This window comes from Carassius gibelio, chromosome A22, assembly GCF_023724105.1.
Source record: "Carassius gibelio isolate Cgi1373 ecotype wild population from Czech Republic chromosome A22, carGib1.2-hapl.c, whole genome shotgun sequence".
Taxonomy (NCBI): Eukaryota; Metazoa; Chordata; class Actinopteri; order Cypriniformes; family Cyprinidae; genus Carassius; species Carassius gibelio.
In genome coordinates, this window is record NC_068392.1 from 9,896,359 (window position 1) to 9,908,961 (window position 12,603).

Below are 12,603 nucleotides of genomic sequence, written 5' to 3' on the forward strand. Positions count from 1 at the left end.
ATGAGAATCAAGTATTCCAGATACCGAGCCACTCTGCCAATGATTTGTTGACCGAAAAATAACTGTTGTGTAAATTATGACGCACTTAACATCGCTCTTAAAATCATCTAGGATATGTGATGCAAATAACAGCTTTCTCATTACTTCAAGTGGGTAATTCTGAGATAATCATGAGCCCACTGATGGAGGTATTCTAGGTATATAATCACAATATTGCGTCGTTTGTTCCAGGTCTTAGTAGCTTTGCAGGCGTATCACATTTGTATAGTCTTGCATAAGTAGCCACCTGCCGGGCTTGACCACGTTATAAATGAAAAAGTTGTCGTAAGCACTTCTTTATGGAAACCGAGTGCAACCACTACAGAAATCACCCAACACATGAGCTAAATTCCAATGCAAATTAAGCCTCTTCTGCTTGTTATTAATACACATTTCATTTGGTTTTATACAAGACATCACATGATGAATTAAGGCGAAATAGAATTACAGGAGAATCTTTGTTAGCCTCATGTTCGGCAAGGTTTATTTGTTCTCCGCAAACCCTCGTTATCCACCACCCACTCAGCAGCCCACACTCAAACACACATTCTCCCATGTACTCTCGGTAGCCTGCAGGCTTAATCCTGGGTTGGCTCGGATTAGCAACTTCCCACGTTAGGCTAATTTAATCAGGACACAGCTCTTGAGAAAAGCAATGCACGGGTGGCTGCGTGGCACACTGACATTTTACCTGTATCCACTGTTGGGCTGGTTGCGGTAATCTAATCATTGATATGGAAGGTTATTCTGGCCCCTCTGATTCCATCTGTGACGTAGGAAGCTCAGTCATCTCGCGTCCAATCAGACTTAAAAAATAGAAGCCTACACTTCACAGGAATGCCATTATTTCCCGTCACTCTTTGAGCTGCAGTCCCCACGACCGGCTTTCTTGCTAATGTTCCTGCTGCTTACTTCCTTATTTCCCTGTGCCGTTCAAGTCCACCACAGAGAGTTCAATTGTGTAAGTCCGGTAAAGCATTTACATGTGGGCCAATGAGATTTTTTACTTTTACAGCTTCCCACATAGTGGCCGAAGGAATCAGTTTATGACCTCTATGAAGTGTTCTTGTGGAAAGCTGGATTAAGTCTAAAACATTGCTGGCTTCCTAGAAACAAGGTAATCCTGCTCCTGCACAAGTCAGTTGAGCTTGTCCATATGTTGCATAATTAGAAGTCTGTGCAGTATTAAAAGTGGTTGATAACTATTTAGGTTCACAACCCGAGCATTAAAAAGATGCATTTTTAAAAGTACAACCGTGCTAACATATTGGAAAGGTTCAAGTTTCGACATTCTCATATTGCTTGATTTCAAAGGAAATATGTCATTTGTTCATGCAAATTAATTCTTTTTTGTGCTTTTCAGTTCCTCATTAGTTGACAGTCAAACAGCTGCCAAGGTAATATGAAGCAAGAATTTGATAAAGCAAAACTGGCTGCATCAAAAATGTCAGAATCGGAACAGAATTACAGTATATTTAGCATAAATAAAAATAACTCAAAAAACTGTACATTTATTTATTACATCCAAGTAAGTTATGATACCTGGAGAAACCTATCCGCCTGCATTCCCAGTCATCTCAATGGCACTTGCTCGGCTGGCGTTGAACCCCATAGAAGTATGCATATGAAATCCAAAGGCTTTGCTCATGAGCACTTGTTTTTGCAGCCAGCCACGTGACTAATCACTCTAGAGCCACAGCGAAATGACGTGGCCATGGAGCTGATTGGATGACGAATGGACACACTGTACAATCCCAAACTGTTTACTGGCATTTATCCAGCCGTGACGTCAAAAGCAGCAGATAGAAACCAAAATGAGGCGTTAAATAAATAAAGTCAATATAACAAAGCACTGATACAACATCAAAACATCACACATGGCTAAATTTTAATGGCCATAAATAGAGAAATATGGTGTAGTTACAGCATCTAAAAGCAGCGGCTGAGGGGCCATGCTAACTAACAAAACCTTGACCACTAATTGCATCAAGCATTTCTTTGTGATGCTTTATATCACAATTTTGTAATGACTTAAAATGAAGCGTGAAATGTTGGGGTTGAAATTAGTGAGACGAAAAATAAATAAATAATAATAATTGCTAAAATAAGAATATATAATGTCCAGTGGGAAAAACAGCACACTGGCAATCATGACTTTTCATTGGATCATGGAACAAACTCTCAACCTTTAAATACTTTTAAATTAATAACCCTTTATGCTAAGAGGAGAAAAGAGACCGATGCAGTCCATGTTTAGTCATGTCGGTATCATGTGGAGCAATTCTAGTGCGTAGCAGTTAATTAGTTGAAGAGGTCTATTTGTACTCTTTGTTAATCTATCTGGCACTATAAGAGGATGAGTTAACATGCAAGGCTAAGTTAATGTTATGCTAATGTCCCTGAGGACTAACATTTATATTTTTGAGATGCATGATTGGGTTATTTTTGCAGTGCATCAACACTAAAGGTTCATTAGACGCTTTGTACAATAATATTGCACACTGTCCATGAGGTGTTCATACTTGGCGCAAAACCACACTAGCAACCTTCTACTTATTACATGTAGTGGCTTCCCATAATCTGAAGCCTTGTGAGTTCTAGGAGGGGATCTATTTAAGGGTTTGTCCTCAAATGAACCCAGTTACTTCTACCCATGTAATACATGGTATTCTCTAACTGCTGTGATAAAATGCATGCTACATAACACCACAGCTAAACAGCCAAGATGCATTGACCAGTCAGTGATAAGTTGCATGTTCCCCAGTGCACAAGGGACCCTTTTTGCTTCAAGTCACTTTAAGGCTGAAAGCTTTTACTAGCTTGAGTCAGTAAAAGCTAGCTTTAGCATGCACGTTGACTTTCTGGAATGATGAAGAGTCGGGAGTTCCTGGGAGCACTGCCTCAGAGAGATCGTCATAACATAACTTGGTGAAAGGGCAACGAGGTGGTAAACATAAATAAGCTCACTGTCAAGCATTTGTTTTTCACATATAAGGCTAAGCTATTCGTTTGGATACTGCAAAACTGCTGTCATTACTTGGTGTCACTGTGTCCACCATAACTTTGATTAATGGCGTCATTGAATTCCCGTTGAGTAACTACGTTGAGACCTCACCTAACCACCCAATCTTCCCCGCCACCACCACCAGCTGTTCATACCGGGTCAGCTGACAGAATAAGATCAATGGCTGGGCTCATGGTTATGTTTGATCTGCTGTCTGCCAGCACTAGAAGGCGTCATGGATTTGCATGCGGGTGTGGGGCCTTGCGCCAGAGTCCGAGACTTGTCCAAAACAGCATACGCATGTAAATCTAGCCAAGACTACTTGGGTAGTGCTGGATGGAAACTAGCTTGATGCCATATTTTCCTAGCACTTGTGGTGTCCTAGGACATGTGATTAGGAAACCAAGTCACTATATTGGGTAAGGACTCATGCATAAACCTGAATCTACTAGTACTAGGAATTTACTAGGAATTTCAAATTAATGTCCTAATAAGGGCCAATTAATAATAATAATAATAAATACAAAAAAAAAATTGATTCCATGCCCCATGACCTGTATGCAAAATCCAAAATAATGTTCCTATAGCATGGGATCCATTTAAGCTTAAAAAACCCGAAATGCAAAAATGCAAAGCATATTTTTATGAATTAAACAGTCTGCAGAACTGCTACTACAGACAATGCACTTACAGATAGCTGGTAGCACAAGAGCAAGGGCTCGTTCCTACAAGATGCATTCTTGTATGCAAGACAGAGTGCAACAGAATTTATTAGAATGAAGGGTATCAAAAGTTGAGCTACTTTTAACCTTTAAAGTAGAATGCAAAAATTGCAGTGGAATGCAAAAACGCATTCAGTGTGAACAGCCCTTTACAATGCATTAAAGGTTACATCTGATCAGTTTGTGTGTCCCCTAGGAATCAAACTTATGACCATGGGATTGCTAATACTCTGCCCTTTAATGCATTTACATATTAGTGTAAAAAAATGAAAACAAAAACTTCTTATATTGTTAACTGATTGTACAGTGATCACTTTGAATGTTGCCCCCGCTGAACCCAACTCACTCAATGTTCTTGTCAATCAAAAGGTGCCAGTTTTAAAAGTACAGATTCAAGCACAGACACGTGAGTTTACCTTTTTTTAGGGAAGTAGTAGGTCTATGTGACAACTGGGGTTTTCCCCCAATTGGTTTTCCATGCAGTGCTGGTTTATTCTGCTTGTGTAATGCATTCTGAGGGGCAATGTTTTGCACTTAAGAGGGAAAATCAGAGCTGTTTTCCAGCTGGATACCTTACGTGGTAAAAAGCGATGGGGGCGGAGAAGTAAAGTGTTTCTTGATTGGTAAGTTTAAGACTAGACACTTCTAGGTGACACGGAGTCATCCGCTGGACACTGTACAGGAAGTCTTTGGATTCCGGCATGTTTAGGGGGAAGGTTTTTGAACTGTCAGTCAATTCTTGATGTACCTTACAGAGGACATTTCCCCTGAGAAAAACACTGCCTCCTCAAAATGAGTGTGCCTCAACATCTCTGGCCATAGATTTAAACCTTTTCAGTACACTATACAAATGTATTATGATCAGTCAAACATGGCTTTTCTGAAAGCATGCTGTAGAGTATGTGTACAGAGTTTAACTCTGTGAGAGAACCCTGTGCCCATGCCTCACCCTCGCTTTCCCAGTCAACTGATTTAACAACCTCACCCTTCTGGAATGTGACACTTTGCTTGGTTGAACACAAGACCGCTGCAAACATCACTGTTAGCCTGAGGGAGGTACAAAGAATTAGCACAACCTTCTGGTTACTGCGGCAGTAACATGCTTTATTTGCAGCCAATAATGAAAAATGATGTCCTACCTAAGTACGTCTTATAATAACGCAGAAAGCTAGTTGGACATTAACATTCCCATTCATCTCAGTTGTGAAACTTGGACCCCCGGAAGTAAATGCTTGGTAGCCAATCCGATCTCTCTGGAAAGATATATGCAGCCAGATGGTCTACTTGCGACATCTACTAGCAGGGGCTAACCGTTCAGTGATAACCAGCCAAAAAATAACAGGCGGCGTCATTATTTGCAATTATTTTTAGTACCACAAAAAAATATAGAAATATATATGTATACTCAATGTGACTGCATTGAATGAACTAGGAAGGGACGCTATGCTAAATGCCCACATGTGTAATTGATTACTTGATTGATAACTACTCACTACAGCAAAGTTGTCAAAGTTCAGCCAAAAGGTTTTGAGGTGTGTTGTGGATTTGCAGGTTTCTCTAGAATGCTTGCTGTATTTTCTATTTGTAGACACCTTTGCATGTGTGGGTGAGAAGGACAAAAAAGGATGTGGTGTAGGGTCTTTATCGAGATACAGCCCTGAAAGACTGACTTAAGAGCGGCTGCTTTTCTCAGATCTCCAGCCTTAGTCAGTTCCAGTAACTGCAGAACTGGTCACGGATCTGCGCTGGGCCGTATGCCTGTGTAGGCGGGAGTGTCAGGCCTCTGCGCCCACTCCCAGCCTGCACGCAGTATCTCACAGCCACCTGAGAGTCTGAAGCTGTGCAGACTGCAAGCAAAACAAGGTCAGAGCTTCAAGCAGCAAGTTTCTTACAACTGTCCCTGCAAACATCAGACGCATGACTGTTATACCGGAGCAAGACCCCTGCAACTGAGGTGTCCAGTCCTTCTCTGGGAGCACCATTCCTGCAGAGTTCAGCTCAGGGGTGTCCAGCCCTGCTCCTGTGGGGCCACCTTTCAGACATTTTTAACAATTAAACACACCTGAACCAGCTAATCAAGATCTCTAGGAAACGTTCAGACATGCGTGTTGAAGCATAAAGGTTACTCCACTGCAAAATTTTTTTTTTGTCATAAATCATTTACCCCCATTTCATTCCAAATCCGTAAAAGCTTTGGTCATCTTCAGAATTTTTTTGGAGATGAAAACCGGGAGGCTTGTGACTGTCCCATTGACTGCCAAGTAAATTGCACTGTCAAGGTCCAGAAAAGTATGAAAGACATCATCAGAATAGTCCATCTGCCATCAGTGGTTCAAGTTTAATTTTATGAAGCAATAAAAATACTTTTTTTACGTGAAGAAAACAAAAATAAGAACTTTATTCAACAATTCGACAATGTCTGTCATACTTTTCTGGACCTTGACAGTGCAGTCACAAGCCTCCTGGTTTTCAACCAAAATATCTTAAATTGTGTTCAGAAGACGAACAAAGCTTTTAAGGGTTTGGAACAACATGGGGGTAAGTGATTAATGACATCCCTTTCCTTTTTAATTCTTCAAGAAGTTTGACTTCTGGGAGCAGGATTGGACAATCCTGGTTTAGCTAGACCCTTAATTAAACACGCCTTGACTATTTTAGGTACTATTGGAATAGGTAAATAACCATAAGGATAACAAAAGTGTAGTAAACAGTAGAACTAGTTGCTTTACGAATGAGTGTACATGATTATTATAATAAATTTAAATAGTATATAACAGTGTGCTTTGGTGCTTTAAGCTGGGACATCTTGTCCCTAAAGTTTCATATCTGGGTTTATAAAGTTATTAAAAAGTTTTGCTAGGGCTGGACTTCTGACATAAAAGCTGTCTTTTCTCAAGACTGCAGAATAGTAATCAAGTTTATCCTGCAGAGGAAGTTTAAGAATAGAGGCTATACTCACACTAGAGATGTAGGAACAAAATATGAAAACGAGAGAAACACTGTGGGACATAAATAGAACCTTGTGGTTCCTTAACGAACCAAAGTAATCTTAAAATCTTTGCAACACTGATTTTTGGCACCACTGGAATGTGAAAAAGTAAAAAATTCCTTTTGTCAACATACATATTCATTGTTGGCAATGGATTCTCATGCAATTTGGTCAACTATTTAAAATGATTTCATCACAAATATACCGTAAACATGCAAGTTATGCAGTGCAAGTAGAGACTACGGAGCTGTACATGTGCTACTAGAGCAAGCTGAAGCATGTTGCCACAAAAGACGTCTGATGATCATAAAGACACATGTGGTTTAGTCTCGTTAAAACTCCAGTCGGCACATGCTTATAGCTCTGGAACGGCCATGTAAACTCACCCTGTACTAAAGCAAATTCTAGCCTTTTACACCACAATGTCCACTGTCTGTAGGATGTTTCTTCTGGCCGCATAGAGTAGCTGAATTTCTTACTCTGTAGCTGGCTTGTGGGTTCATTTAGCCAATTGTTTATCAGTTTTTAGGGAACTACAAAATGCATATGGAGGCAGCTTGATTAGGCTGACAATTAGCATAATGGTTACAAGGCTTGAAGATGCACAGAAAAAATATTGGATAAAAATAGTGTACTTTGTACAAAAATAGTGTCATTGACTGAACAATGAATATTAATTGACTCGCTTCGGTTTCCAGTAGCCCCCACTGCAGAACATAGGATCCAGGGGGCGTGGCTGGATCCACATCTAGGGGTGGAGACGGATAGGTGTAGGGGTAGAGACGGATTTATGGATCAGGGGGCGGAGACATGTAGGTTTAGGGCTAGAGATGGATGGATTTATGGATCAGGGGGTGGAGATGGGTAGATTCAGGGGTAGAGATTGGTGGGTTCAGGTATGTGTAAGGTGGAAGGAGTTGGATCAGGATCCAACCACGTCCCTTGGATCTTGTGTTCTGCAATGAGGACCATTGCCTGGTCAAAATGCCCACACTTGCAGTCTTAGCCACTTGAGAGTGCAGTGCGTGCACGACAGGAAAGAAGTGTGCAAGACTGTCCAAGATCTTAAAATGCCAAAGCGTAGCCTCTTTAATACACTATAAATCAACACTATCTTGAATACTGCTCCGGAGTGGTATTCAAGGTTCAGTGTACCGCATCATGCATCATGTTCTGGAAATCATGAGACTTTTTGTCAAGATCTCATGAGAGGTCACGAAAACATTTCCAATGTATGTGAAATTTTAATAATTAGATATTACATAATTTGGTAAAAAAAAAAAAAAGTGTTATGTTTTATCGATTCAAATATGATCAGTGCTGATATTTGCAAATTATTTTTATCACTTAATTAGAATCGCCACAAATTAAAATTGTCAAGTTATAGGGACTACTGAACAGACATCAACAAGTTTATTTAAATTACATTTTAATTAAAATAAAGCTATGTAAAAGCTTGCATGTTTACAAAACTATAAGCATGTCCCATAAGGGTAATGGAAAGTTCGACAGTAAGACAATTGTGGTCTACATCCTCACTTGAACACTTGGACCAAATACAGGAAATGCGTCATGTTAGTAGTCAAATGGTAAAGTGCAAAGACCGCAAGTGTGGGTATTTGGACAAGGCACATCTCTTTTGGACTTGGAGATCTTTTAGGTTTGAACAGTACCATACTGCCCCTTTCTGTCATGAACCGTACTGTATTCATCCTCACACACCTTCATATCACCGCAAATACAGCTTCAATTATTTTTGTGGAAAGCAAACAACATTAAAGTGACACAGTATGTTACTTCAAATTTATTTATTGTTAGTTTCATCCACTGTACAAAGCAAGCAGCCAAGTCTTGCGGTTTCTGGCTCCACTGGGGTGGGGAATAGACAAAGCCGGAGACCCTTTCCACACTGACAGAATACCCTACTGAAAAACAAAATGAGAAATTTCCCAAGTACATTCATATGCAACATTCATTATACTGTATTTAATGAGTGTAGTCCTGCATGTGTCTAAAATGTGTACATACCAACAAAAAACATTTACTCCAGTGCTTTGACGATTGCCTCGTTTGCCTCCACGCTGATCAGAGCCTCCGTCCGGGCCAGTTCATCGGAAACGCCCGTCAGTTCAGACTGGGCTTTCTCGAGGTTTGCTTTCGCCGCCTGTACAAAAGACATGGCACTCCTGACATTTGGTTCACATTCACTGTAATCTTGAAGCTGATGTATTGGGTGACGATTCAATCTATAACAACTGGCATTATAAAAGGTGCCATCAGTTGGAACAAGTGTCATACAGAACCGAGAACTTCAATATCTTGAAGCACCTTAGAAGTGAGAAAACTCATCTTTGCCTTAAAAATCAATGCTACTGCTGCTTAAGCCACATTCTAGACTAGCATGGCCGTATTTCTCAACCGTGCGAGCAAATAAACGTGGCATCTTTCCTGTGAAGGACATTTGTCACGGTGGCGATTACACAGCGTAGAGGCCAAACATTGCTAGGAGTTAAAGGTCTCTCAGTGGGGATTTGACACATCTGCACCACTTCAACAGTGACTGACCTTTCCTTCCTTATTAACCAGCAAGGCCCCCCGAGCACAGCTATCTATATCGGCCTATTTATGTGGAATGAACTCAAAAGAATGAACTATATTCTGTGTCAGAAAAAGGGCAAGTCTGAGAACATCCCGCTTGGAAAGAGCTCACTTTCGGTGTGTCATTCTGAACGCTCGGTTCATTCTGAGAAAGCAGTGACTAACAGTCTTTGTTTTCAAAAATTGTGAAAACCCAAACCACCCGTGTCCCTTTAATTCTTGAAATGGCATTTTTCTTGCATAATGTGACGCATCTGCATGATGTGAATGAATTTGAAGTGGACAATAAAGCCTTGCTTGAATGAGTTTTCTAATGATTCTTTGCGTTGAGATAACACCACAGCGGGGACTCACTGCGAGGTCCAGGCTGTCCAAAGGAACGGCCTCCTCTGCCAGCAGCTGCACTGAAGAGTCGGCATTGACGGTGACTGATCCGCTGCTCACTGCAAAACACAAACCACACGGGTTACGTCTTATTGTTCGTTGAAGCTCGAAGAGGCTCTCACTTGTGGGACAATCCTGACCCCTTCTGGATGAATTTCTAAACTCAAATTAATATCGAAAAGGAATCAGTATGCCAGTAAAAGAGTGGTCATGTGTCTTTACACTTAAAATCTCCTTATTACACTAGCTAAAAGTACTTTAAATACATCTTTTTTTAGCTGATTTAAACCAATTATTTCATTCATTTGGTTGTTTGATGCCATGTTTCAGAACAGGCTGAATAAATAAGTTAATAAACATCTAAACAGTAAATAATAAATCAACTTGAAGCATGGCACTAGCAACACCGAGGTCATGGGTCAAATTACCAGGGAATGCATGAACTAATAAAATGCAATGTAAGTCACTTTGGATAAAATTGTAAAGCGTTTTCCAAATGCATAAGCATCAGTTACAGAAAGATGCACAGAAAGATAAAATTAAGACTAATGAAAACTATTTTTCTCTTAAAGAACTAAATTATATAAATTTGCTTAATGGATAACTACACTATGCATAATCCTGAAAAAAAGAATAATGAATCCTACATGACCCACAATGCTGAAATTATCCTCAAGGAAAGTCTATTTTGTGTGTTTGCGCGTATGTGTGTGTGTTTTAATGTCATACCAGCTTCCTTGGCTGTTTTCATGGCAAGAAGGTTGAAATACTATAAAAGTCCAATTTAAAAACCTATGCAAGCTTTGAAAATCCACTGTTTTTGCTTCAAATCAAATACTGCAATTCATCACAGATCTTGTTGGTCTGGAATTTTCTGAAATTAATGGAAACAAGCCCAAAGAAAGTGGGTGCCCATTATTGAGCATTATAACGGATGGTAAAACAGCACAAGAGAACTCACCGAAATATTTGGTAGAGGAACCATCGTCACTGAAGACGGTGACTACGCCGGGCCGGAGCACCTGCAGTGTGGGGACGTGGGCTGGGAGGATACCAAAAGCACCTGTCAGTGTTGGGACATCAATCTGTTTTACGCTGGCTTCCTTGAAGAACACCTTCAAAAGACACACAGTTTGATGTTAAATATGAAAAAGCTGCCAACCAAACTATTAGAAGATTGAACCGCCCAAAGGGACAGCGAAGCTTAATGCATTATAACTATGACCACTGTGCCCTTGAACCAGACATTTAACCTCAGGTCACTGTAGGGAGACTTATTACAGTGACCGTGCACTTATAAAAAAAAATGTTGAAAAGAGTTACAATTAATAAATACAAAGCACTTGATCGATTGGGACAATTTCTTTAAAGAACAAACAAACATAAAAAGTTCTGCTAAGCACAGGGTTTCAACACCATCTGAATAACGACAGCAATCACAGGACATTTATATTGGAAGATAATAATTCTATTTTAAAATTAACCAATGCTTAGAGAAAAGTGCAAGACAAAAAAAATGCACTCCAGAAATTTTAAATACGGGGGCACCAAAAATGGTGATTGTCTATTAATTTACTATCTAACATTTTACATTTTATATCCTGGGGATGGGTTTAATACTTAAGCAAAGTAACAGAGTACAGCTGTCAGATTTGTATCTGTATTTGTTCCTTATGTTCTGTGCGATTTTATTTTTTTATGATATTAGTGCATTATTTACATACATGAATTACTTTGACATTTGATGTTGATCTGAATTTAAAATTTGCATCCAACTGTACAGATAGTAAGATAATTTTTATTTTGTATAACTTTAATTGACAATGCTTCTATTTTAAGTACCCATCATTCTGACAAATTGTATTGTAATTTTATAATAACACAACACATGTATTTTATTATTTTAGTAAAAATAAAATAATAATTAACAATTCTTTTTTATCTAAATAATATTAAATTATATAAAAAATATATATGTCGCTGATTAACTATTCATAAATAATAATTTTAAAATACTCTTAAATATTTTCAGGTTTGCATGAGTGTGAAAACATTTCAGTTCAATGTGTAAAATGTTTTTTTTTTTTTTAAGTCAAGGTGATCGGTAGCAATGCTAACGGTCTGCTAAAGTCGTTCAAACTTGAGTTCCATGTTTTACAAACCAAATACCTATTTTATTTTAATGGTGTCAACATTTTATAATGTTATATTAAATGCATTCGCTTCAGGTGCAAAATTACTAACGATTAATCTAGCAATGTCTTCATATATTGACGAGTTTAGCTTTGGAAAGAAGCACGCCCAGGACAAACGAATTAAACCAGAATAACGAGGATCTCCAGGACAACCTGAAAGTATATCGAGATATTCAGAACTCAAAACGTTACTTAAATAATCGTAGCCGGTGTCCATGTTGAGCACTAGCGTGTTAGCGGAGTCTGTGTAGGCCTGAGCCCGGAGCGTCGGTACCTGTGTCGGCGATGCGAAAGTGAAGGACATCTGAGCGGAGGGCGCGTCAGCATAACAGCGCGCGTGTCTCAGCGCGGGCACCGCACGCCGAAGGAGAAACCTCGCCGACATCATTTTTACCACGTAGTAGCGACCCGACCTTTACAGAACGGTAATGTAGAGCTTCGGCTTCCAGTCCACCGACAAACAGACAGTGCGCGGCTGACAGGACAAGGGCACGTGCGAGCTTTCCCGTCAGGCCTCGCGAGGACTGTGGGGCTGATGGGACATGTATTTTTTTTTTGTCCCTTAATGCGGCGGGTGTACAGTAATTAATATATATATATATATATATATATATATATATATATATATATATATATATATATATATATATATATATATATGTATGTGTGTGT

General features: G+C 39.5%; 1 protein-coding gene across 1 annotated transcript; it reads right to left on the reverse strand.

Moving 5' to 3' along the window:
- Positions 1 to 8,547: 8,547 nt before the first annotated feature.
- LOC127942410 (ATP synthase subunit delta, mitochondrial-like) lies at positions 8,548 to 12,463 on the reverse strand. The gene is made up of 5 exons (XM_052538108.1): positions 12,206 to 12,463; positions 10,698 to 10,851; positions 9,707 to 9,795; positions 8,783 to 8,918; positions 8,548 to 8,679 (listed from the first exon to the last, which is right to left on the reverse strand). Exons 1-4 carry the CDS (start codon positions 12,317 to 12,319, stop codon positions 8,796 to 8,798), a joined length of 480 nt encoding a protein of 159 aa, XP_052394068.1. The 5' UTR covers positions 12,320 to 12,463; the 3' UTR covers positions 8,548 to 8,679; positions 8,783 to 8,795.
- Positions 12,464 to 12,603: the final 140 nt, after the last annotated feature.

Excerpts from the sequence above, each read along its gene's own strand:
- LOC127942410 (XM_052538108.1), bottom strand. The coding sequence starts at position 12,319 with ATGATGTCGGCGAGGTTTCTCCTTCGGCGTGCGGTGCCCGCGCTGAGA. Across the intron at positions 10,852-12,205 it reads CTTTCGCATCGCCGACACAG|GTGTTCTTCAAGGAAGCCAG; the intron begins GTACCGACGCTC and ends TGTCTTTTGAAG. Across the intron at positions 8,919-9,706 it reads TGGACAGCCTGGACCTCGCA|GCGGCGAAAGCAAACCTCGA; the intron begins GTGAGTCCCCGC and ends TCTTTTGTACAG.